This window comes from Patiria miniata, unplaced genomic scaffold (genome assembly GCF_015706575.1).
Source record: "Patiria miniata isolate m_02_andy unplaced genomic scaffold, ASM1570657v1 HiC_scaffold_3, whole genome shotgun sequence".
In the NCBI taxonomy this organism is placed as follows: Eukaryota; Metazoa; Echinodermata; class Asteroidea; order Valvatida; family Asterinidae; genus Patiria; species Patiria miniata.
Window position 1 is genome coordinate 5,577,825 of NW_024037069.1, and position 27,373 is coordinate 5,605,197.

The following is a 27,373-nucleotide window of genomic DNA, read 5'->3' on the forward strand; positions in this document are numbered from 1 at the left end:
ACTAATCAATAAATGTACAGTAATTGGACTTTAATTTTTGTGGTTGTTTTATGATCTGGGTCCTTTCCTATACGGGATACAACCCTAACCTACTGCTGGCGGTAGCAATGTGCAACAGCATCAGTAATGCACCACAAAGTCAAATATGCGCAAAAGCATCTGGAATACATGTACAACAGCATCAGCAATTTACAACGGCATCAGCAATGTACATTTGTACAACAACATCAGGAATTCATAGCAACATTAGCAAAAAACGTACAACAGCGTCAGCAATATACAACAGCATCAGCACTAAACAACAACATGAGCAATATACAACAACATGAGCAATATAATAGTAGTAGGAATTCACAACAACATCAGAGATGTATAACATCATCAGCAATGCACAACAGCATCAGCAATGTACAACCTTGGCTTACCATTGCCATTCCTGTGGCAGCTCCTCTGGGTGCTAAGCTTTGCCCAGCCTGTGAACCTAATAGTCACGTGCATAGTTTCGTACATAAACCTAATCGCATGCATAGTCTTGCACATTCACAATACATGCAGTAAAAAACAATGGAAATAAACTGGCCCTAAGCCCTTACACTTTCCACCACAATATACATGTACTTGGGTAGAGAAAGGGATCCTAAATCACGGTCATGAGGTTAAAAAAAATCTGTAATTTTGAACAAGCAGTTGTTTAAAGTTGGGCCAGAGTCGTTTTTTGGTACAAGTAATACTTCAAGCAATCTGTTCAAATTGTTATCTTTTTAAAAAAAAAAAATTTCTGTGTAAAAAAAAAAAAATCCTTTTTTTTTTACTTTCTTTAATTTTATTTTGAATTGAGTCAACCCCTTGCAATTATACCGTTCCACGAGTACATATTCTACTCAACTGCTCCTTAATCTACTCAATGAATTTTGCACTTTATTAATCCAGTTATTCTGTAGCTTATCTTTTTTTCACCAAATGATGTTACAAAAGCTGCCAACAGTTATTTGAACACCCCTCAGCTCAGTTTGCAGCAAATGGCATGCAGCGTTTACAAGATCGGTAGTTAGATATCAGCAGATCATGGGTCACTCGACGAAAATCTTGGTTTCTGAGATAATAGATGACCACGTTAAGCCAACTGTTTGTCAGGACAGGCAGCACATAGGTGAACAGGACTGCTATTGGGTGTGCACTTTGTAAGATAAATGAACAGAGTGGCAAGAGGTTGGCAACAGATGCAGTCAAAACTATGATGAGGACTGTTTTTAGGGCCTTGTTGTCGGGTCTTGCAGCAGGATTTCTTGGTTGAGCGATTTGGTTTTCGACTTGGATGGCTCTCGCTTGGTGTCTTGATATCATAAACAGTCGAGCATACGCTGTGAGAATAACTAACAGAGTGCTAACAAGAATGCTTGAATAGACTATATGTACAGTTGTCCAGGAGGAATTTGGTTGAAATGCACACGCTGGGATAGATGTGTAGTATGCAGTTTTCCAATGTGATGTAAATCCGTATACTGTTATCATCAAAACAACTGCTCCCCACAAACAACAAACAGAAATGCAAGCCCTCTTCACAGTTACAAGAGATGGGTAGCGCAGCGCATGCACCACTGAAATGTAGCGATCCACAGTCAGCAGCAGGAGTGACATCTGAGGACTAAAGATTAGGATGCAGTCGACAAATGACAGCACTTTGCAAAGCGCATCACCGATATGCTCAGTCTCAGAAATCACTAACACAGTCATTGGGAGAGCCCGGAAGAGTCCCACCCCGAGATCAGCAACCGTCATGGATCTTAGGAATATCTTGGTTGTTTCCTGGATGCTGCAGACATGCCTCAGGACCACAAGACACAGCGGGTTGAGGGTCAGAAGTAGAATTGTTGTTATACTGAGCAGGATGCATCGGATGAAGTTGTACTCAATTCTGTCCTGAGTCATTGGGGTCGTGGATGCATTGAATGTAGACAGGTCTTCATTAGTTCCTGTAGAATTCATGTTGATGCTCATCTTACTTGGTTGGGTTCAATCCTTCAGTAAGATTTGTTTTAGTTTACTCCAGGGTACGAATTACACTGAAAGCAGAACTGATCTTTGACAAAAATCTTTCACATTTACATTGAACTGTTTGAACGTAATAAGAATAGATGTAGTATGAAAAGCGTCACATATTGTCAATTAATGGTAAATTGCATGCAGAGATTTCTGTCTGCAAGTAGGCTTTGTCTCTTGGAAAAAAACTAATGAAATGGGTGCATCTTGTCCTTGTGCATAGAGGTACGGTAGTGTGTATATAACAAAAGGTCAGTGCTGATTGGCCAGTCTCTATAATTGTGTAGGACTCTGCTTGGCTCCTTGCTATTCTTTTCCCTTTTATTGACAAAATTATTATTTTCATTGTGAGCGGCGCATTCATATTACAAAGCAACTGTAGGATGCTTTTTGCGCTGCTGGTAATTTCCTGCAAAATGCAATTACATGTACCTTTGTATTTCCCTAGTTACAATGCAATTATATCAGTGGCCGGTCTTGTTTGTGTTTATTGTTCTTTATAAATCACAACAGGCCAACTGGTCCTCAACTGTTGCTTATTAAATGTCAGATGAGCAGCGGCATTATTGCTTGTTCAAAACTGGAGGCTCTTGAGGTGGAAAACATCAAGTGCCCGTTCAATTTGTTTTTAGGACCGTTCCCTTTTTATTGCCAAATGTTTGTTCAGAATCTAGTTCTTTGATATAACAAACAACCTGCTGTTTTCTGACCCTAGAATTACAATAAGTATCTAGCATAGGTGCTAACCTTAAATAGGAAAAATAAGAGGGAAAATGAAGAAAAAAGAAAATCGATCACCCAGTTACATGTACATTTGTCAGTTCAAAATCTGTGTTGATGGTTTGCCCTGTGGTAGCTCATACACCAATTACTGCCAGAAACTGGGGTTTTTTTTTCATCTAAAACTGTTTCCAATTTATGTTTTAAGGGATATAAATACGGTATTGAATTGAGCAATTTTACAAGCTTAAGTTGGCATCATATGGGCCGTAATTCATAATACTTTTTTCATCATTCTCACAGTTTCCCTGAGGCATAAACCTACTTCAGCACGCTCCGGAAACTTTTTATTTCATGAGTACTGCAAATTCAATACTTACTTCTGTGATGGGCTGAACAAGCATTTTAATAATAACTGCCTTCCAAAGTGATAGGGATTAGTCAAATTGCTCTTAATCAGCTAACCTAATGTAAGTATTACACTTCAAACTATCATCATACTTTATCATCACACTTATAACATTTTTAATTACATGAGATTGAGTTGTCAAAGCAGTTAATCCTAAATAAATGAGGCGGGGTGTTCAGCAACCACACCTACAGCAGGAAAATGAAGGAATGGACAGTATTTCAGTCTGCCCCATCATCTGCTTTATCAAGCTCACCCAGAATAGTAAGGCCATGACCAAACTGGGGAGAGCTGTCTGACGGTATTTCCTCTTTTCCTTATAGTTTGTCAATGGAAAGAAATGCAAGCCACAGCTGCAAAATAAGTGATTCTGACCTGGCTTAACAATTAGCCTCAGAGGACCTGATGTTTTGCTCCTAGCACTTTAGTAGCTCAATACATGTAAGGTAAAACAAAAATCAAAACGTACTCAGGGGGCACTTTCCTTCAATGGTTCATCATGCTGGAATGTCATTGTCTTTCGTTGTAATGGTTACGTCTCGATAGTCCGACGTACCATTGGTCCGATGTCCCAATGGTCCGACATCCCAATGGTCCAACGTTCCATTGTTCTGACGTCCCATTGGTCCGACATCCCATTGGTCCGATGAAACATAATACTGTGTTGTTACACTGGTTCAGGTTGACTGATCCTAACCCTAACCCTTATCCTATGGGGCGTCAGACCAATGGGACGTTGTACCAATGGCTTCGTACCAATGGGACGCCGGACCAATGGGACGTCAGACCAATGCGACTTCAGACCAATGGGACGTTGGACCAATGGGACGTCGGACCAATGGGACGTATGGACAATGGAACATATAGAGCGTCAGACCAATGGGGCGTCAGACCAATGGGATGTCGTACCAATGGCTTCGGGCCAATGGGACGCCGGACCAATGGGATGTCGGACCAATAGGATGTCGGACCAATGGGACATCGGACCAATGGGACGTCGGGCCAATGGGACTTCGGACCAATGGGACTTCGGACCTTCGGGATCAAGTCTGACACCTACGGTATTAGTGTGGAGACGATCTTCTCAACCATGGCTGTTCCCAAAATGTGAGACCTCTCAGAGCGACCTCAATTTTATTTCCAAATCATTAACAAATATTTAATGTCTGTGGCTGGCTGAACATTTCAACATGTTCAAATATGTTTATCATTTCTGAATCGCTTGTACATGTTGAAAACTGTATTCGAAGGGCAATGAGAATATTGTGGTGGGGCATCACGGGGCCTGACCTAAGTCTGTTGGGATCAAGTCTGACACCCATTAGTGTGGAGACGATCTTCTCAACCATGGCTGTTCCCGAAATGAGAGACCTCTCAGAGCGACCTCAAGGGGAAGGGTCAAGGCCCATATTGTAGGAAATTTATTACCTATTGTGACTGATTGTTAGTCTGCTAATACATGTATACGCAATAAACCTGCAACAAAGACCCCTTGACATCAGATTTTTAGCACAATTAATACAATTTATTCAGCACTAATCAATAAATGTACAGTAATTGGACTTTAATTGTGGTGGTTGTTTTATGATCTTGGTCCTTTCCTATACAAGATACAACCCTAACCTACTGCTGGCGGTAGCAATGTGCAACAGCCTCAGTAATGCACCACAAAGTCAAAAATGCGCAAAAGCATCTGGAATACATGTACAACAGCATCAGCAATTTACAACGGCATCAGCAATGTACAACAACATCAGGAATTCATAACAACATTAGCAAAAAACGTACAACAGCGTCAGCAATATACAACAGCATCATCACTAAACAAAAACATGAGCAATATACAACAACATGAGCAATGTATAATAGTAGTAGGAATTCACAACAACATCAGAGATGTACAACATCATCAGTAATGCACAACATCATCAGCAATGCACAACAGCATCAGCAATGTACAACCTTGGCTTACCATTGCCATTCCTGTGGCAGCTCCTCTGGGTGCTAAGCTTTGCCCAGCCTGTGAACCTAATAGTCACGTGCATAGTTTCGTACATTAACCTAATCGCATGCATAGTCTTGCACATTCACAATACATGCAGTAAAAAACAATGGAAATAAACTGGCCCTAAGCCCTTACACTTTCCACCACAATATACATGTACTTGTGTAAAGAAAGGGATCCTAAATCACGGTCATGAGGTTAAAAGAAATCTGTAATTTTGAACAAGCAGTTGTTTAAAGTTGTGCCGGAGTCGTTTTTTGGTACAAGTAATACTTCAAGCAATCTGTTCAAATTGTTATCTTTTTTTAAATATTTTTTTTCTATGTAAAAAAAGAATCCTTTTTTTTTTACTTTCTTTAATATTATTTTGAATTGAGTCAACCCCTTGCAATTATACCGTTCCACGAGTACATATTCTACTCAACTCCTTAATCTGCTCAATGAATTTTGCACTTTATTAATCCAGTTATTCTGTAGCTTATCTTTTTTTCACCAAATGATGTTACAAAAGCTGCCAACAGTTATTTGAACACCCCTCAGCTCAGTTTGCAGCAAATGGCATGCAGCGTTTACAAGATCGGTAGTTAGATATCAGCAGATCATGGGTCACTCGACGAAAATCTTGGTTTCTGAGATAATAGATGACCACGTTAAGCCAACTGTTTGTCAGGACAGGCAGCACATAGGTGAACAGGGCTGCTATTGGGTGTGCACTTTTTAAGAGTAGTAATGCACAGACTGGCAAGAGGTTGGCAACAGATGCAGTCAAAACTATAATGAGGACTGTTTTCAGGGCTTTGTTGTTGGGCCTCACAGCAGGGTTTCCTGGTTGAGCGATTTGGTTTTCGACTTGGATGGCTCTCGCTTGGTGTCGGGATATCATGAACAGTCGTGCATATGCTGCGAGAATAACTAACAGAGTGCCGACTGCTATGCTTGAATAGACTATTTGTACATATGGCTTAGAGGAATTTGGTTGAAACATACACGCTGGGATATATTTGATGTATGCAGTTTTCCTGTGTGTTGTAAATCCGTATCCTGTTATCATCAAAACAACTGCTCCCCACAAACAACAAATAGAAATGCGAGCCCGCTTCACAGTTACAAGAGATGGGTAGCGCAGCGCATGCACCACTGAAATGTAGCGATCCACAGTCAGCAGCAGGAGTGACATCTGGGGACTGAAGATTAGGATGCTGTCGGCATAAGCCAACACTTTGCAAAGCGCATCACCGATATGCTCAGTCTCAGAAATCACTAACACAGTCATTGGGAGAGCCCGGAAGAGTCCCACCCCGAGATCAGCAACCGTCATGGATCTGAGGAATATCTTGGTTTTTTTCTGGATGCTGTGGACGTGCCTCAGGACCACAAGACACAGCGGGTTGAGGGTCAGAAGTAGGAGGGTCGTTATGACGAGTAGGATGCATCGGATGAAGTTGTACTCAATTCTGTTCTGAGTCATTGGGGTCGTGGATGCATTGATAGTAGACAGGTCTTCATTAGTTCCTGTAGAATTCATGTTGATGCTCATCTTACTTGGTCGGGTTTAATCCTTCAGTAGGAACATTCACTTTGCTCCAGGGTATGAATTACACAGACAGCAGACCTGATCTTTGACAGAAATCTTTCATTTTTACTTTTAACCCTTTTGGATGTAATACGATTAGATGTAGTCAGAAAAGCGTCGCATATTGTCAGTGGTAAATTGCATGTAGAGATTTCTGTTCGTAGGCTTTTATCTCTTGAAGAAAATTAAATGGGTGTGCCTCGTCCTTATCATGCATAGAGGTACTGTGCATATAACCAAAGGTCAGTGCTGATTGGCCAGTCTCTGTGCTGTGTAGGACTCAGCTTGGCTCCTTGATATTCTTTCATTTTTATTGACACATAATGTTGTCATCGCTTGCGGCACAGTCATATAACATTGAAGCAACTGTGGGATGCATTTTCGTTCTGCCGTAAATTTCCTGCAAAATGCCATTACCTTTGAATTTCCCTTTACGATGCATTCATACCAGTTGCCAGTCTCATTTGTGTTTATTGTCACCGCACGACGACTGGTCCTCAACTATTGCATATTAAAAGTCAAATGAGCAGAGACAATATTGCTTGTTAAAATTGGAAGCTTTTGATGTGGAAAACATTATGTGCCTGATGAAATGCTTTAATAGTACCAATCTCTTTTTGTTGCCAAACGTTCTGTCAGGAATCGATTTCTTTGACATTTACAAATAGCGTGCTGTTTTGTATCCCTATATGTTAGATAAAGTCTGCGATAGTTGGCCAGTTGCTTGGTACTCCCTTGCATTCTGGTTGATGTGGAATACTGTCATATTGAGTGGCAGCATTTAATCACTTTTTAACCAACCTGCAGGATATTGCACTGTGTTGTAGGCTTGGCCTTATTCAGTAAGAAAAATGGCTGGGAAAAACATCTGATTGTCTCCCTGTCTCAAATATTGTGAATTTATTTTGGAAATATTTGAAATGTTCCGACCACAAATTTGCATCTGAATGGACAGGTCTAATCTGTTATTCCAAGGAATGAATTACATGTACTGACGGGAATTTGATTTTCACCATTGCACTCATAAATATTCATTATTTGTATACTTTTCAACCACCATGGCAGAATGTTTAATCCTTCTTTGTAATGGTGGCGGCTTGTCATTGAAATGCAGCTCAGGGCAAGCTTGTATGTTTGATGGAGTCTGTGATAGTCAGCCAGTCTTTGTATTGCCGAGAACTGCTTGGTATTCTCTTGTATTCTGGTTGATCATTGATGTGGAATATTGTCATCTTGAGTGGCAGCATTTAATCACAATAAAACCATTCTACAGGATGCATATTGCTATGTGTCTAATTTCGTTCCGTAACCCTTCAGTTTCCACTGGCCGAAACTGGCCGAAAATTCAAAGATGTTCAATTTTTTTTATCATTTCTGAATTGCTTGTACACGTTGAAAACTGTATTCAAAGTAGGGTAGAGACAAGGTCCTTCCCTAGACAAGAGACCCCTCAGAGTGACCTCCAGGCTACGAGTGCAGGGCCGTTTTGGATGAAAATATACCGTTGATTGTGACTGATTGTTATCTCTGCTAATTACACAATAAACCTTAACAAAGACACCTTGACAACAGAATTTTTCAGCACAAGCAGTACAAATGGACTTTATTTTGGGTGGTTGTTTTATTATCTGGGTCCTTTCCTACACGGGATACAACCTTAACCTACTGCTTGCAGAAGCAATTAGCATCAGCAATGAACTGCAAAGTCAACAATGCGCAACAGCATTGGCAATATATACAAATAAACAGTAAATAAGAAAATACATTTACATGTAAGCAATGTGCAACAGCATCAGCAATGTACAACAGCATCAAAAACATACAACAGCATTAGCAGTACACAACAACATAAGCAGTGTACAGCAACATCAGCAATGTACAACATAATTGGGATTGCACAACAACATCAGCAATGTACAGCTCATATACATCTTTGTACTCAAGACACATCAACCATGCAAGCCAGCATCAGCAACGTACAGTTATAAAAGCCTTGCACTTGCAACACATCAGCTATACATGCCAGCATAACATCGGTGCAGTTCACACCATTTTGTACACGTACAAACTGCACATACATTTGTGTAAGCATTGCACAAACACAAAGCACAAGTAATGACCTACTTACATTTGTAATTCTGTCTGTTTGTTGTTTGCAGCTCAACTCACATACTACGTACAGTACTAACTGCCTAATGTCTGTGCCTAATATGTGCATACATGTACATGTACATGCATGTACATGTATGTGTACTGGCATACGCGCCTTGGCCTACCAGTGCCATTCATGTGGCAGCTCTACTGGGCGCTAAGCTTTGCCCAGCCTGTGCACCAACCTAATAGTCGCGTGCATAGTCTTGCGCATTCACAATACATGCAGTAAAATACAATAGAAATAAACTGGCCCTACTATTCCTCACACTTTCCACCACAATTATATACTTGTCCAGAGAAAGTGATCCTAAATCGCAATCATGAAGTTTAAAGAAAGTCTGTGCTTTTTACAAGCAGTTGTGCCTGAGTTGTTCACATGAAGGTTGTTTTTGTACAAGCAATGCTTAAAGCAATCTCTTCAAAAAAAATGTAAAACAAATTTCTATAGAAAAGAAAATCCTTATTTAAAAAAACTTTCCTTAATTTATTTGAAATGTGTCCCCCCCCCCCTTGAATGGCAGTTATACCGTTCCATGAGTACAACTTCTGCTCAACTGTTAAAGTTGTTAAAGTACTCAAGATAAAATTTCACACATTATTAATCCAACAATTATTTGAACGCCCCTGAGTTCAGTTTGCAGCAAATGGCATGCACGCTTTACAGGATCGGTAGTTAGATATTAGGAGATCATGGGTCGCTCGACGGAAATCTTGGTTTCTGAGATAATAGATGACCACGTTAAGCCAACTGTTTGTCAGGACAGGCAGCACAAAGGTGAACAGGACTGGTATTGGGTGTGGACTTTGTAAGAGTAGTAGGTAACAGAGTGGCAAGAGGTTGGCAACAGATGCAGTCAAAACTACAGTGACGACTGTTTTCAGGGCTTTGTTGTCAGGCCTCGCGACAGGGTTTCCTGGTTGAGCGATTTGGTTTTCGACTTGGATGACTCTCGCTTGGTGTCGCGATATCATGAAAAGTCGTAAATACGCTATGAGAATAACTAACAGAGTGCCGACTACTATGATTAAAGAGAATATTTGTACCAATGTCCTGGAGGAACCTGACTGAAATACACACGCTGGGATATATTTGATGTATTCAGTGTCCCAATGTGTAAATCCATATGCACTTGTCATCAACACAAGGGCTCCCCACATACAACAGACAGAAATTTGAGCCCGCTTAACAGTTACAAGAGATGGGTAGCGCAGCGCATGCACCACTGAAATGTAGCGGTCCACAGTCAGCATCAAGAGTGACATCTGGGGACTGTAGAATAGGATGCCCTCAGCAAACGACAGCACTTTGCAGAATGCCTCGCCGATGTGCTCAGTCTCGGAAATTGCAAGAACAGTCATTGGGAGAGCTCGAAAAAGTCCTATGCCAAGATCGGCAACCGTCATGGATCTGAGGAATATCTTAGTTGTTTCCTGGATGCTGCGGACATGCCTCAGGACTACAAGACACAGCGGGTTGAGGGTCAGAAGTAGAGTGGTCGTTATGATGAGCAGGATGCATCGGATGAAGTTGTACTCAATTCTGTCCTGAGTCACTGGGGTCGTGGATGCATTGAATGTATGCAGGTCTTCATTAGTTCCTGTTGAATTCATGTTGATGCTCATCTTACTTGGTCGGGTTCAATCCTTCAGTAAGATTTGTTTTATTTTACTCCAATGTATGAATTACACTGACAGCAGAACTGATCTTTGACAAAAATCTTTCACATTTACATTCAACTGTTTGAACGTAATAAGAATAGATGTACATGTAGTATGAAAAGCGTCACATATTGTCAATTAATGGTAAATTGCATGCAGAGATTTCTGTCTGCAAGTAGGCTTTGTCTCTTGGAAAAAACTAATGAAATGGGTGCGTGTTGTCCTTATGCATAGAGGTAGTGTGTATATAACCAAAGGTCAGTGCTGATTGGCCAGTCTCTATAATTGTGTAGGACTCTGCTTGGCTCCCTTCTATTCTTTTCCTTTTTATTGACAATATTATTATTTTCATTGTGAGCGGCGCATTCATATTACAAAGCAACTGTAGGATGCATTTTGCGCTGCTGGTCATTTCCTGCAAAATGCCATTACCTTTGTATTTCCCTAGTTACAATGCAATTATACCAGTGGCCAGTCTCGTTTGTGTTTATTGTTCTTTATAAATCACAACAGGCCAACTGGTCCTCAACTGTTGCTTATTAAATGTCAGATGAGCAGCGGCATTATTGCTTGTTTAAAATTGGAAACTCTTGAGGTGGAAAACATCAAGTGCCCGTTCAATTTGTTTTTAGGACCGTTCCCTTTTCATTGCCAAATGTTTGTTCAGAATCTAGTTCTTTGATATAACAAACAACCTGCTGTTTTCTGACCCTAGAATTATAATAAGTATCTAGCATAGGTGCTAACCTTAAATAGGAAAAATAAGAGGGGAAATGAAGACAAAAGAAAATTGATCACCCAGTTACATGTACATTTGTCAGTTCAAGATCTGTGTTGATGGTTTGCCCTGTGGTAGCTCATACACCAATTACTGCCAGAAACTGGGGTTTTTTTTAATGTAAAACTGTTTCCAATTTATGTTTTAAGGGATATAAATACAGTATTGAATTGAGCAATTTTACAAGCTTAAGTTGGCATCATATGGACCGTTATTCATAATACTTTTGTCATCATTCTCATAGTTCCTCTGAGGCTTAAAACTACTTCAGCACGCTCCGGAAACTTTTTATTTCATGAAGTACTGCAAATTCAATATTTACCTCTTTGATGGGCTAAACAAGCATTTTAATAATAAACGCCTTCCAAAGTGTTTGGGATTAGTCAAATTGCTCTTGATCAGTTAAGCTACATGTAAGTATTAAACTTCAAACTATCATCATACTTTATCATCACACTTATAGCATTTTTAATTACATGAGATTGAGTTGTCAAAGCAGTTAATCCTAAATAAATGGGGCGGGGTGTTCAGCAACCACACCTACAGCAGGAAAATGAAGGAATGGACAGTATTTCAGTCTGCCCCATCATCTGCTTTATCAAGCTCACCCAGAATAGTAAGGCCATGACCAAACTGGGGAGAGCTGTCTGACGGTATTTCCTCTTTTCCTTATAGTTTGTCAATGGAAAAAAATGCAAGCCACAGCCGCAAAATAAGTGATTCTGACATGGCTTAACAATTAGCCTCAGAGGACCTGATGTTTTGCTCCAAGCACTTTAGTAGCTGAATACATGTAAGGTAAAACAAAAATCAAAACGTACTCAGGGGGCACTTTCCTTCAATGGTTCACCATGCTGGAATGTCATAATCTTTCTTTGTAATGGTTACGTCTCGATAGTCCGGCGTACCATTGGCCCGACTTCCCATTGGTCCGACGTTCCATTGTTTTGTCGTCCCATTGGTCCGACATCCCATTGGCGGGGTGTTCAGCAACCACACCTACAGCAGGAAAATGAAGGAATGGACAGTATTTCAGTCTGCCCCATCATCTGCTTCATCAAGCTCACCCAGAATAGTAAGGCCATGACCAAAATGGGGACAGCTGTCTGACAGTATTTCCTCTTTTCCTTATAGTTTGTAAGTGGTAAAAAAAATGCAAGCCACAGCCACAAAATAAGTGATTCTGACATGGCTTAACAGTTAGCCTTTTTAATAGAGGACCTGATGTTTTGCTCCTAGCACTTTAGTATCTGAATAAGGTAAAACAAAAATCAAAACATACACAGTTGGCACTCACCTTCAATGGTTCATCATGCTGGAATGTCATAAACTTTCGTTGTAATGGTTATGTCTCGATAGTCCGGCGTACCATTGGTCCGACGTCCCAATGGTCCGACATCGCAATGGTCCAACGTCCCATTGGTCCGACGTCCCATTTTTCTGACGTCCCATTGGTCCGACATCCCATTGGTCTGATGAAACATAATACTGTGTTGTTACACTGGTTCAGGTTGACTGATCATAACCCTAATCCTATGGGGCGTCAGACCAATGGGACGTCGTACCAATGGCTTCGAACCAATGGGACACTGGACCAATTGGACGTCAGACCAATGGGACTTTGGACCAATGGGACGTCGGACCAATGGGACTTCTGACCAATGGGATGTCAGACCAATGGGACGTCGGACCAATGGGACTTCGGACCAATGGGACTTCGGACCTTCGGGATCAAGTCTGACACCTATAGTGTGGAGACGATTTTCTCAATCATGGCTGTTCCCGAAATGAGAGACCTCTCAGAGCGACCTCAATTTTATTTCCAAATCATTAACAAATATTTAATGTCTGTGGCTGGCTGAACATTTCAACATGTTCAAATATGTTTATCATTTCTGAATCGCTTATACATGTTGAAAACTATATTCAAAGGGCAATGAGAATATTGTGGTGGGGCATCACGGGGCCTGACCTAAGTCTGTTGGGATCAAGTCTGATGCCCATTAGTGTGGAGACGATCTTCTGAACGATAGCTGTTCCCGAAATGAGAGACCTCTCAGAGTGACCTCAAGGGGAAGGGTCAAGGCCCATATTGTAGGAAATGTATTACCTATTGTGACTGATTGTTAGTCTGCTAATATACGCAATAAACCTGCAACAAAGACCCCTTGTCATCAGATTTGTCAGCACAATTAATACAATTTATTCAGCACTAATCAATAAATGTACAGTAATTGGACTTTAATTTTGGTGGTTGTTTTATGATCTGGGTCCTTTCCTATACGGGATACAACCCTAACCTACTGCTGGCGGCAGCAATGTGCAACAGCATCAGTAATGCACCACAAAGTCAAAAATGCGCAAAAGCATCTGGAATGTACAACAGCATCAGCAATTTACAACGGCATCAGCAATGCACAAAAACATCAGGAATTCATAACAACATTAGCAAAAAACGAACAACAGCATCAGCAATATATACAACAGCATCAGCACTAAACAACAACATGAGCAATATACAACAACATGAGCAATGTATAATAGTAGTAGGAATTCACAACAACATCAGAGATGTACAACATCATCAGTAATGCACAACATCATCAGCAATGCACAACAGCATCAGCAATTTACAACGGCATCAGCAATGCACAACAACATCAGGAATTCATAACAACATTAGCAAAAAACGTACAACAGCATCAGCAATATATACAACAGCATCAGCACTAAACAACAACATGAGCAATATACAACAACATGAGCAATGTATAATAGTAGTAGGAATTCACAACAACATCAGAGATGTACAACATCATCAGTAATGCACAACATCATCAGCAATGCACAACAGCATCAGCAATGTACAACCTTGGCTTACCAGTGCCATTCCTGTGGCAGCTCCTCTGGGCGTTAAGCTTTGCCCAGCCTGGGAACCTAATAGTCACGTGCATAGTTTCGTACATTAACCTAATCGCATGCATAGTCTTGCACATTCACAATACATGCAGTAAAAACAATGGAAATAAACTTTCCGCCACAATGTACATGTACTTGTGTAGAGAAAGGGATCCTAAATCACAGTCATGAGGTTAAAAAAAAATCTGTAATTTTTAACAAGCAGTTGTTTAAAGTTGTGCCAGAGTCGGTTTTTTGGTACAAGTAATACTTAAAGCAATCTGTTCAAATTGTTATCTTTTTTTTTACTATTTTTTTTCTATGTAAAAAAAGAATCCTTTTTTTTTTTTTTTTTTTTTACTTTCTTTAATTTTATTTTGAATTGAGTCAACCCCTTGCAATTATACCGTTCCGCGAGTACATATTCTACTCGACTGCTCCTTAATCTACTCAATGAACTTTGCACTTTATTAATCCACTGTAGCTAATCTTTTTTTTCTCCAAATGATGTTACAAAAGCTGCCAACAGTTATTTGAACACCCCTCAGTTCAGTTTGCAGCACATGGCATGCAGCTTTTACAAGATCGGTAGATAGATATCAGGAGATCATGGGTCACTTTACGGAAATCTTGGTTTCTGAGATAATAGATAACCACGTTAAGCCAACTGTTTGTCAGGACAGGCAGCACATAGGTGAACAGGATTAATATTGGGCTTGGATTTTTTAAGAGTAGTATTGCACAGACTGGCAAGAGGTTGGCAACAGATGCAGTCAAAACTATAATGAGGACTGTTTTAAGGGCTTTGTTGTTGGGCCTCATAGCAGGGTTTCCTGGTTGAGCGATTTGGTTTTCGACTTGGATGGCTCTTGCTAGGTGTCGTGATATCATGAACAGTCGAGCATATGCTGCGAGAATAACTAACAGAGTGCCGACTACTATGCTTGAATAGACTATTTGTACATATGGCTCAGAGGAATTTGGTTGAAACATACACGCTGGGATATATTTGATGTATGCAGTTTTCCTGTGTGTTGTAAATCCGTATCCTGTTATCATCAAAACAACTGCTCCCCACAAACAACAGACAGAAATGCGAGCCCGCTTCACAGTTACAAGAGATGGGTAGCGCAGTGCGTGCACCACTGAAATGTAGCGATCCACAGTCAGCAGCAGGAGTGACATCTGAGGACTGAAGATTAGGATGCTGTCGGCATAAGCCAACACTTTGCAAAGCACATCACCAATATGCTCAGTCTCAGAAATCACTAACACAGTCATTGGGAGAGCCCGGAAGAGTCCCACCCCGAGATCGGCAACCGTCATGGATCTGAGGAATATCTTGGTTGTTTCCTGGATGCTGTGGACGTGCCTCAGGACTACAAGACACAGCGGGTTGAGGGTCAGAAGTAGAATTGTTGTTATACTGAGCAGGATGCATCGGATGAAGTTGTACTCAATTCTGTCCTGAGTTATTGGGGTCGTGGATGCATTGAATGTAGACAGGTCTTCATTAGTTCCTGTAGAATTCATGTTGGTGCTCATCTTACTTGGTCGGGTTTAATCCTTCAGTAGGAACATTCGCTTTGCTCCAGGGTATGAATTACACAGACAGCAGACCTGATCTGTGACAGAAATCTTTCATTTTACTTTTAACCCTTTTTGACGTAATACGATTAGATGTAGTCAGAAAAACGTCGCATATTGTCAGTGGTAAATTGCATGTAGAGATTTCTGTTCGTAGGCTTTTATCTCTTGAAGAAAATTAAATGGGTGTGCCTCGTCCTGATCATGCATAGAGGTACTGTGCATGTAACCAAAGGTCAGTGCTGATTGGTCAGTCTCTGTGCTGTGTAGGACTCAGCTTGGCTCCTTGATATTCTTGTTTATTGTCACAACACGACGACTGGTCCTCAACTATTGCATATTAAAAGTCAAATGAGCAGAGACATTAGGCCTATTGCTTGTTAAAATTGGAAGCTTTTGATTAGGAAAACATTATGTGCCTGGTGAAATGCTTTCATAGTACCAATCTCTTTTTGTTGCCAAACGTTCTGTCAGGAATCAATTTCTTTGACATTTACAGATAGCGTGCTGTTTTGTATCCCTATCTGCGATAGTTGCCAGTCTTTGTATGGCAGACAACTGCTTGGTACTCCCTTGCATTCTGGTTGATGTAGAATACTGTCATATTGAGTGGCAGCATTTAATCACTTTTAAACCAACCTGCTTGGCCTTATTCAGTAAAAAATGGCTGGGAAAAACATCTGATTGTCTCCCTGTCTCAAATATTGTGAATTTATTTTGGAAATATTTGAAATGTTCCGACCACAAATTTGCATCTGAATGGACAGGACTAATCTGTTATTCCAAGGAATGAATTACATGTACTGACGGGAATTTGATTTTTACCATTGCACTCATAAATATTCATTATTTGTATACTTTTCAAGCACCATGACAGAATGTTTAATCCTTCTTTGTAATGGTGGCGGCTTGTCATTGAAATGCCACTCAGGGTAAGCTTGTATGTTTGATAGAGTCTGTGATAGTCAGCCAGTCTTTGAATTGCCGAGAACTGCTTGGTATTCTCTTGTATTCTGGTTGATCATTGATGTGGAATATTGTCATCTTGAGTGGCAGCATTTAATCACAATGAAACTAGGGCTAGTGAACTTTTTTTTAAATGGTTGTATTTGTTTAAGGGATTGCTTTCATTGTAAAGCCCACCCAAAAAGAAATCAAATGATGGTAAAATTGCAAAAATGACCCATGCAATCCAAAGTTATGGCCAAATATATATGTCGATTAAATGACTTTATTTTGTATCTAGGAAATGTGTACGAAAATGGTGAATTTTTGTGAAATTGAATAAAAAGGCATATTTGAACATCTGTTATGGTGTAAATAAACACTTTGGTAAACTTTAACTTGTTTTTGTCCATTGTTTATCACAAATGCTATTGGTTTCAGTTGGTTTTGAGTTGATAAAAAACTTGATATGCAATAAAATGAATGTTAAAAATGTACTTTTACACTAAAAATCATGAACGGCAAGGTTGAAAAATGACAACAGGCCAACTGGTCCTCAACTGTTGCTTATTAAATGTTAGATGAGCGACGGCATTATTGCTTGTTTAAAACTGGAAGCTCTTGAGGTGGAAAACATCAAGTGCCCGTTCAATTTTTTTTAGGACCGTTCTCTTTTTATTGCCAAATGTTTGTTCAGAATCAAGTTCTTTGACATAACAAACAACCTGCTGTTTTCTGACCCTAGAATTATACTAAGTATCTAGCGTAGGTGCTAACCTTAAATGGGAAAAATAAGAGGGAAAATGAAGACAAAAGAAAATTGATCACCCAGTTACCATGGTTACATGAACATTTGTCAGTTCAAGATCTGTGTTGATGGTTTGCCCTGTGGTAGCTCATACACCAATTACTGCCAGAAACTGGGAGTTTTTTTTCATCTAAAACTGTTTCCAATTTATGTTTTAAGGGAAATAAATATACAGTTTTGAATTGAGCAATTTTACAAGCTTAAGTTGGCATCATATGGGCCGTAATTCATAATACTTTTGTCATCATTCCCAAAATTCCTCTGAGGCATAAAACTACTTCAGCACGCTCCAGAAACTGTTTATTTCATGAGTACTGCAAATTCAATATTTACCTCTGTGATGGGCTAAACAAGCATTTTAATAATAAACGCCTTCCAAAGTGTTTGGGATTAGTCAAATTGCTCTTGATCAGTTAAGCTACATGTAAGTATTAAACTTCAAACTATCATCATACTTTATCATCACACTTATAACATTTTTAATTACATGAGATTGAGTTGTCAAAGCAGTTGACCCTAAATTTAGGGGGCGGGGTGTTCAGCAACCACACCTACAGCAGGAAAATGAAGGAATGGACAGTAGTACAGTCTGAATCATCATCTACTCCATCAAGCTCACCCAGAATAGTAAGGCCATGACCAAACTGGGGAGAGCTGTCTGACGGTATTTCCTCTTTTCCTTATAGTTTGTCAATGGAAAAAAAATGCAAGCCACAGCCGAAAAATAAGTGATTCTGACATGGCTTAACAATTAACCTCAGAGGACCTGATGTTTTGCTCCTAGCACTTTAGTAGCTGAATACATGTAAGGTAAAACAAAAATCAAAACGTACTCAGGGGGCACTTTCCTTCAATGGTTCACCATGCTGGAATGTCATAATCTTTCTTTGTAATGGTTACGTCTCGATAGTCCGGCGTACCATTGGCCCGACTTCCCATTGGTCCGACGTTCCATTGTTTTGTCGTCCCATTGGTCCGACATCCCATTGGCGGGGTGTTCAGCAACCACACCTACAGCAGGAAAATGAAGGAATGGACAGTATTTCAGTCTGCCCCATCATCTGCTTCATCAAGCTCACCCAGAATAGTAAGGCCATGACCAAAATGGGGACAGCTGTCTGACAGTATTTCCTCTTTTCCTTATAGTTTGTAAGTGGTAAAAAAAATGCAAGCCACAGCCACAAAATAAGTGATTCTGACATGGCTTAACAATTAGCCTTTTTAATAGAGGACCTGATGTTTTGCTCCTAGCACTTTAGTATCTGAATAAGGTAAAACAAAAATCAAAACATACACAGTTGGCACTCACCTTCAATGGTTCATCATGCTGGAATGTCATAAACTTTCGTTGTAATGGTTATGTCTCGATAGTTTGGCGTACCATTGGTCCGACGTCCCAATGGTCCGACGTGCCAATGGTCCAACGTTCCATTGGCCCGACGTCCCATTGGTCCGACGTTCCATTGTTTTGTCGTCCCATTGGTCCGACATCCCATTGGTCCGATGAAACATAATACTGTGTTGTTACACTGGTTCAGGTTGACTGACCCTAACCCTAATCCTATGGGGCGTCAGACCAATGGGACGTTGTACCAATGGCTTCGTACCAATGGGACACTGGACCAATTGGACGTCAGACCAATGGGACTTTGGACCAATGGGACGTCGGACCAATGGGACGTCGGACCAATGGGACTTTGGTCCAATGGGACTTTGGACCTTCGGGATCAAGTCTGACACCTACATGTATTAGTGTGGAGACGATCTTCTCAACCATGGCTGTTCCCGAAATGAGAGACCTCTCAGAGCGACCTCAATTTTATTTCCAAATCATTAACGAATATTTAATGTCTGTGGCTGGCTGAACATTTCAACATGTTCAAATATGTTTATCATTTCTGAATCACTTGTACATGTTGAAAACTGTATTCAAAGGGCAATGAGAATATTGTGGTGGGGCATCACGGGGCCTGACCTACATTGTAAGTCTGTTGGGATCAAGTCTGGCGCCCATTAGTGTGGAGACGATATTCTCAACCATAGCTGTTCCCGAAATGAGAGACCTCTTAGAGCGACCTCAAGGGGAAGGGTCAAGGCCCATATTGTAGGAAATTTATTACCTATTGTGACTGATTGTTAGTCTGCTAATCTACGCAATAAACCTGCAACAAAGACCCCTTGACATCAGATTTGTCAGCACAATTAATACAATTTATTCAGCACTAATCAATAAATGTACAGTAATTGGACTTTAATGTTGGTGGTTGTTTTATGATCTGGGTCCTTTCCTATACGGGATACAACCCTAACCTACTGCTGGCGGTAGCAATGTGCAACAGCATCAGTAATGCACCACAAAGTCAAATATGCGCAAAAGCATCTGGAATACATGTACAACAGCATCAGCAATTTACAACGGCATCAGCAAAGTACATTTGTACAACAACATCAGGAATTCATAGCAACATTAGCAAAAAACGTACAACGGCGTCAGCAATATACAACAGCATCAGCACTAAACAACAACAAGAGCAATATACAACAACATGAGCAATATAATAGTAGTAGGAATTCACAACATCAGAGATGTATAACATCATCAGTAATGCACAACATCATCAGCAATGCACAACATCATCAGCAATGCACAACAGCATCAGCAATGTACAACCTTGGCTTACCATTGCCATTCCTGTGGCAGCTCCTCTGGGTGCTAAGCTTTGCCCAGCCTGTGAACCTAATAGTCACGTGCATAGTTTCGTACATAAACCTAATCGCATGCATAGTCTTGCACATTCACAATACATGCAGTAAAAAACAATGGAAATAAACTGGCCCTAAGCCCTTACACTTTCCACCACAATATACATGTACTTGGGTAGAGAAAGGGATCCTAAATCACGGTCATGAGGTTAAAAAAAATCTGTAATTTTGAACAAGCAGTTGTTTAAAGTTGGGCCAGAGTCGTTTTTTGGTACAAGTAATACTTCAAGCAATCTGTTCAAATTGTTATCTTTTTTTAAAAAAAAATTTTCTGTGTAAAAAAAAAAAATTCCTTTTTTTTTTACTTTCTTTAATTTTATTTTGAATTGAGTCAACCCCTTGCAATTATACCGTTCCACGAGTACATATTCTACTCAACTGCTCCTTAATCTACTCAATGAATTTTGCACTTTATTAATCCAGTTATTCTGTAGCTTATCTTTTTTTCACCAAATGATGTTACAAAAGCTGCCAACAGTTATTTGAACACCCCTCAGCTCAGTTTGCAGCAAATGGCATGCAGCATTTACAAGATCGGTAGTTAGATATCAGCAGATCATGGGTCACTCGACGAAAATCTTGGTTTCTGAGATAATAGATGACCACGTTAAGCCAACTGTTTGTCAGGACAGGCAGCACATAGGTGAACAGGACTGCTATTGGGTGTGCACTTTGTAAGATAAATGAACAGAGTGGCAAGAGGTTGGCAACAGATGCAGTCAAAACTATAATGAGGACTGTTTTTAGGGCCTTGTTGTCGGGTCTTGCAGCAGGATTTCTTGGTTGAGCGATTTGGTTTTCGACTTGGATGGCTCTCGCTTGGTGTCTTGATATCATAAACAGTCGAGCATACGCTGTGAGAATAACTAACAGAGTGCTAACAAGAATGCTTGAATAGACTATATGTACAGTTGTCCAGGAGAAATTTGGTTGAAATGCACACGCTGGGATAGATGTGTAGTATGCAGTTTTCCAATGTGATGTAAATCCGTATACTGTTATCATCAAAACAACTGCTCCCCACAAACAACAAACAGAAATGCAAGCCCTCTTCACAGTTACAAGAGATGGGTAGCGCAACGCATGCACCACTGAAATGTAGCGATCCACAGTCAGCAGCAGGAGTGACATCTGGGGACTGAAGCTTAGGATGCAGTCGACAAATGACAGCACTTTGCAAAGCGCATCACCGATATGCTCAGTCTCAGAAATCACTAACACAGTCATTGGGAGAGCCCGGAAGAGTCCCACCCCGAGATCAGCAACCGTCATGGATCTGAGGAATATCTTGGTTGTTTCCTGGATGCTGCAGACATGCCTCAGGACCACAAGACACAGCGGGTTGAGGGTCAGAAGTAGAATTGTTGTTATACTGAGCAGGATGCATCGGATGAAGTTGTACTCAATTCTGTCCTGAGTCATTGGGGTCGTGGATGCATTGAATGTAGACAGGTCTTCATTAGTTCCTGTAGAATTCATGTTGATGCTCATCTTACTTGGTTGGGTTCAATCCTTCAGTAAGATTTGTTTTAGTTTACTCCAGGGTACGAATTACACTGAAAGCAGAACTGATCTTTGACAAAAATCTTTCACATTTACATTGAACTGTTTGAACGTAATAAGGATAGATGTAGTATGAAAAGCGTCACATATTGTCAATTAATGGTAAATTGCATGCAGAGATTTCTGTCTGCAAGTAGGCTTTGTCTCTTGGAAAAAAACTAATGAAATGGGTGCATCTTGTCCTTGTGCATAGAGGTACGGTAGTGTGTATATAACAAAAGGTCAGTGCTGATTGGCCAGTCTCTATAATTGTGTAAGACTCTGCTTGGCTCCTTGCTATTCTTTTCCCTTTTATTGACAAAATTATTATTTTCATTGTGAGCGGCGCATTCATATTACAAAGCAACTGTAGGATGCTTTTTGCGCTGCTGGTAATTTCCTGCAAAATGCAATTACATGTACCTTTGTATTTCCCTAGTTACAATGCAATTATATCAGTGGCCGGTCTTGTTTGTGTTTATTGTTCTTTATAAATCACAACAGGCCAACTGGTCCTCAACTGTTGCTTATTAAATGTCAGATGAGCAGCGGCATTATTGCGTGTTCAAAACTGGAAGCTCTTGAGGTGGAAAACATCAAGTGCCCGTTCAATTTGTTTTTAGGACCGTTCCCTTTTTATTGCCAAATGTTTGTTCAGAATCTAGTTCTTTGATATAACAAACAACCTGCTGTTTTCTGACCCTAGAATTATAATAAGTATCTAGCATAGGTGCTAACCTTAAATAGGAAAAATAAGAGGGAAAATGAAGAAAAAAGAAAATCGATCACCCAGTTACATGTACATTTGTCAGTTCAAAATCTGTGTTGATGGTTTGCCCTGTGGTAGCTCATACACCAATTACTGCCAGAAACTGGGGGTTTTTTTTCATCTAAAACTGTTTCCAATTTATGTTTTAAGGGATATAAATACGGTATTGAATTGAGCAATTTTACAAGCTTAAGTTGGCATCATATGGGCCGTAATTCATAATACTTTTTTCATCATTCTCACAGTTTCCCTGAGGCATAAACCTACTTCAGCACGCTCCGGAAACTTTTTATTTCATGAGTACTGCAAATTCAATACTTACTTCTGTGATGGGCTGAACAAGCATTTTAATAATAACTGCCTTCCAAAGTGATAGGGATTAGTCAAATTGCTCTTAATCAGCTAACCTAATGTAAGTATTACACTTCAAACTATCATCATACTTTATCATCACACTTATAACATTTTTAATTACATGAGATTGAGTTGTCAAAGCAGTTAATCCTAAATAAATGAGGCGGGGTGTTCAGCAACCACACCTACAGCAGGAAAATGAAGGAATGGACAGTATTTCAGTCTGCCCCATCATCTGCTTTATCAAGCTCACCCAGAATAGTAAGGCCATGACCAAACTGGGGAGAGCTGTCTGATGGTATTTCCTCTTTTCCTTATAGTTTGTCAATGGAAAAAAATGCAAGCCACAGCCGCAAAATAAGTGATTCTGACATGGCTTAACAATTAGCCTCAGAGGACCTGATGTTTTGCCCCAAGCACTTTAGTAGCTGAGTACATGTAAGGTAAAACAAAAATCAAAACGTACTCAGGGGGCACTTTCCTTCAATGGTTCACCATGCTGGAATGTCATAATCTTTCTTTGTAATGGTTACGTCTCGATAGTCCGGCGTACCATTGGCCCGACTTCCCATTGGTCCGACGTTCCATTGTTTTGTCGTCCCATTGGTCCGACATCCCATTGGTCCGATGAAACATAATACTGTGTTGTTACATTGGTTCAGGTTGACTGACCCTAACCCTAACCCTTATCCTATGGGGCGTCAGACCAATGGGACGTTGTACCAATGGCTTTGTACCAATGGGACGCCGGACCAATGGGACGTCAGACCAATGGGACTTCAGACCAATGGGACGTTGAACCAATGGGACGTCGGACCAATGGGACGTATGGACAATGGAACATATAGAGCCATGGGCCATCAGACCAATGGGATGTCGGACCAATGGGATGTCGGACCAATGGGACGTCGGACCAATGGGACGTCGGGCCAATGGGACTTTGGACCAATGGGACGTCGGGCCAATGGGACTTCGGACCAATGGGACTTCGGACCTTCGGGATCAAGTCTGACACCTAAGGCCTTTTCACACTATCTCCGTTTCAAACCGTGTTGAAACCTACCCGGATCCAACCCGGTTCAGCCCGAGTATTTTTCGACACGGATCGGAGAGACGCGACGTTCACACTGTCCTTTACGGGAACGGCCGCTACGTGAACCGTGTAACGTTCAATCCGGCTACGGCCCCTGTGAATTCACACTACAAATTCTCGACACAGGGCGCTGCGATGATTTTCTCAATCCCATAATGCATTGCGACGCCCGCGGCTGCTGCGCGCACGAGGCTTACGGACAGGCCGGTGTGCAGCGTGAATTTACTACTCTGTGAAATACGGACTCATTGGTAGTATTGCGCATGCCTATTAGGAGAAGGACCTGTCACGGGAAAGGGTTTGACCAATAATAAGAGAGTATAAACGAATCCAATTTGGGAGTCCGATTTTTGTACGACACCAGCGCAGCTGTGTGCAATATTTCCAAAATGGCTCCGGTCATTTCGTTAGACGATTCGTTCTATTTAACATTAGAAATGTACATTTTTGGGGTACATTTTGCGGACCTAATACAAGCCCAGACTCGGTAAAGGATGCTCCATACACCGATACATTATTGGATGATAATTAGGGAGCAATTGTTTCGGGATCGGTGTTTGTGACGGCGATAGTGGTGGAGGGAAATATTATGCACGGCTTGTCAGATTTTCGGTAAAATGTTGGCCTCAACTCAACACGGATCGGCCGTGAGTGACTCAACCCGGGGGGCGGTTCACACTATCATTTTCGACACGGTTCACGCCGAAAAATGCAATTTCGATCCGGGTTGAGATTTTCAACCCTGGTCCCTCCCAGGGTTGATTTCGATCCGGCTAGAGCACTCTACCCGGGTCGGAACCGGGTTGAAATTTTAGAAGTGGGAAAAGGGTTGAAAAAAATCTCGGGGTTGGAACCGGTTCCAACCCGGAGATTTTGGACAATGTGAAAAGGCCTCTATTAACGTGGAGATGATCTTCTCAACCATGGCTGTTCCCGAAATGAGAGACCTCTCAGAGCGACCTCAATTTTATTTCCAAATCATTAACGAATATTTAATGTCTGTGGCTGGCTGAACATTTCAACATGTTCAAATATGTTTATCATTTCTGAATCACTTGTACATGTTGAAAACTGTATTCAAAGGGCAATGAGAATATTGTGGTGGGGCATCACGGGGCCTGACCTAAGTCTGTTGGGATCAAGTCTGACGCCCATTAGTGTGGAGACGATCTTCTCAACCATAGCTGTTCCCGAAATGAGAGACCTCACTGCCAAAAATATTTTCTTACTTAAGAAAACTTTTCTTGAAATTAGAAAAATATTCTAGATTTAAGATAATTTGTAAGAAAAAAGAAAATGGGCAAGAAAATACTTCTTAAAATATTTAATAAAATATACTTGAAGAAATTATATCTTTTTTTACGATTTTTTTTCTCAAAATTATTCTCATTACAAGAAAATTTTCTAATTTTAAGAAAATTACTTACATAAGAAATTTGTTTAAGAACTACGAACTGTGTTTTTCTCATATTTGCCATCTATTTTCTTATTTTAAGAAAATATTTCCTGTTCATAAAAACAATTCTTGTCTTCAAAAAATGCTACACTTCAAGAAAATTATTCTTGCCAAGTGTTCTTTGTTGATGCATTGTACAAAAAAATACTTTCTCATTTTAAGAAAACTTTTCTTGAATGAAATTAAAATTGTATGACTTTGGCCAGAACAACAGAGGGCGCTGTTGGGGGAGTGGCCAACTGAAATTTAAAAGTGTATTGTTTCAGCTGTCAGGCCTGAACATTCACTTATCATTTCCATCATTTTTATTCTGCCAGAGGTATGTACAAATGTTAGTTTTATTGTCATGTTTTAACTTAATTATCATAGATTAAGGATGGCTATTTGTATGAACTTTATTGTTGAAGTTGTTTAAGGATTGAAAAGATTGAAAGTTGTGTAAGTTTCGGATCGGTAGTTGCAAATGTATGCATACTGTAATACATGTTGAACATTGCACACATAACCCACTAAGCATGAGTGAGATAGCAATTCCTTTTCTTTTATAGAAAGTAACATATAAAGTGGCAGTCACTGATATGACAATTGATTTTTAGATGTTCTTATTCCTCCACTGTAGCTTATCTTTTTTTTTTCACCAAATGATGTTACGAAAGCTGCCAACAGTTATTTGAACACCCCTCAGTTCAGTTTGCAGCACATGGCATGCAGCTTTTACAAGATTGGTAGATAGATATCAGGAGATCATGGGTCACTCGACGAAAATCTTGGTTTCTGAGATAATAGATGACCACGTTAAGCCAACTGTTTGTCAGGACAGGCAGCACATAGGTGAACAGGATTACTATTGGGTCTTTACCATGTATGAAAAGAAACACACTGAAGAGTGGCAAGAGGTTGGCAACAGATGCAGTCAAAACAATAATGAGGACTGTTTTTAGTGCCTTGTTGTCAGGCCTCGCAGCAGGGTTGCCCGGTTGAGCGATTTGGTTTTCGACTTGGATGGCTCTCGCTTGGTGTCGCGATATCATGAACAGTCGTGCATATGCTATGAGAATAACAAGCAGAGTGATGACTAATATACTTGAATAGGCTATTTGTCCTATTATGCTGAGCTGAAATACACAGCTTGGGATAGATTTGATGTATTCAGTTTTCCAATGTGATATAAATCCGTATGCAGTAACAATCAAGGGGAGGGATCCCCACATACAACAGACAGAAATTCTGGCCCGCTTCACAGTTACAAGAGATGGGTAGCGCAGTGCGTGCACCACTGAAATGTAGCGATCCACAGTCAGCAGCAGGAGTGATATCTGGGGACTGTAGATTGCAATGCACTGGGCAAACGACAGCACACTGCAAAACACATCGCTGATGTGCTCAGTCTCGGAAATTGCAAGGACAGTCATCGGTAGAGCTTGGAAGAGTCCTATGCCAAGATCGGCAACTGTCATGGATCTGAGGAATATCTTGGTTGTTTCCTGGATGCTGCGGACGTGCCTCAGGACCACAAGACACAGCGGGTTGAGGGTCAGAAGTAGGATGGTCGTTATGACGAGCAGGATGCATCGGATGAAGTTGTACTCAATTCTGTTCTGAGTCATTGGGGTCGTGGATGCATTGAATGTAGACAGTTCTTCATTAGTTCCTGTTGAATTCATGTTGATGTTCATCTTGCTTGGTCGGGTTCAATCCTTCAGTAGGATTTTTTATTTTACTCCAGGGTATGAATTACACAGACAGCAGAACTGATTTTTGACCAAAAACTGTCATTTTTTCATTGAATCTTTGAAGGTAATAGGAATGAATGTAGTCAG

General features: G+C 40.5%; 4 protein-coding genes across 4 annotated transcripts; all 4 read right to left on the minus strand.

Annotated features, from left to right (window-relative positions):
- Positions 1-288: 288 nt before the first annotated feature.
- LOC119738384 (C-X-C chemokine receptor type 2-like) lies at positions 289-1,986 on the minus strand. Its single transcript, XM_038213266.1, has 2 exons — positions 1,570-1,986; positions 289-294 (listed from the first exon to the last, which is right to left on the minus strand). The coding sequence occupies exons 1-2, from the start codon at positions 1,984-1,986 to the stop codon at positions 289-291; spliced, it is 423 nt and encodes a 140-aa protein (XP_038069194.1).
- A 3,729-nt stretch (positions 1,987-5,715) lies between these two features.
- LOC119738388 (beta-4C adrenergic receptor-like) lies at positions 5,716-6,699 on the minus strand. The gene has a single exon (XM_038213268.1). The coding sequence runs from the start codon at positions 6,697-6,699 to the stop codon at positions 5,716-5,718; it is 984 nt and encodes a 327-aa protein (XP_038069196.1).
- A 1,710-nt stretch (positions 6,700-8,409) lies between these two features.
- LOC119738391 (C-X-C chemokine receptor type 2-like) lies at positions 8,410-10,512 on the minus strand. The gene is made up of 2 exons (XM_038213273.1): positions 10,096-10,512; positions 8,410-8,445 (listed from the first exon to the last, which is right to left on the minus strand). Exons 1-2 carry the CDS (start codon positions 10,510-10,512, stop codon positions 8,410-8,412), a joined length of 453 nt encoding a protein of 150 aa, XP_038069201.1.
- A 12,102-nt stretch (positions 10,513-22,614) lies between these two features.
- On the minus strand, positions 22,615-27,229 carry LOC119738395 (C-X-C chemokine receptor type 2-like). Its single transcript, XM_038213276.1, has 2 exons — positions 26,767-27,229; positions 22,615-22,619 (listed from the first exon to the last, which is right to left on the minus strand). Exons 1-2 carry the CDS (start codon positions 27,227-27,229, stop codon positions 22,615-22,617), a joined length of 468 nt encoding a protein of 155 aa, XP_038069204.1.
- Between the last annotated feature and the right edge of the window lie 144 nt (positions 27,230-27,373).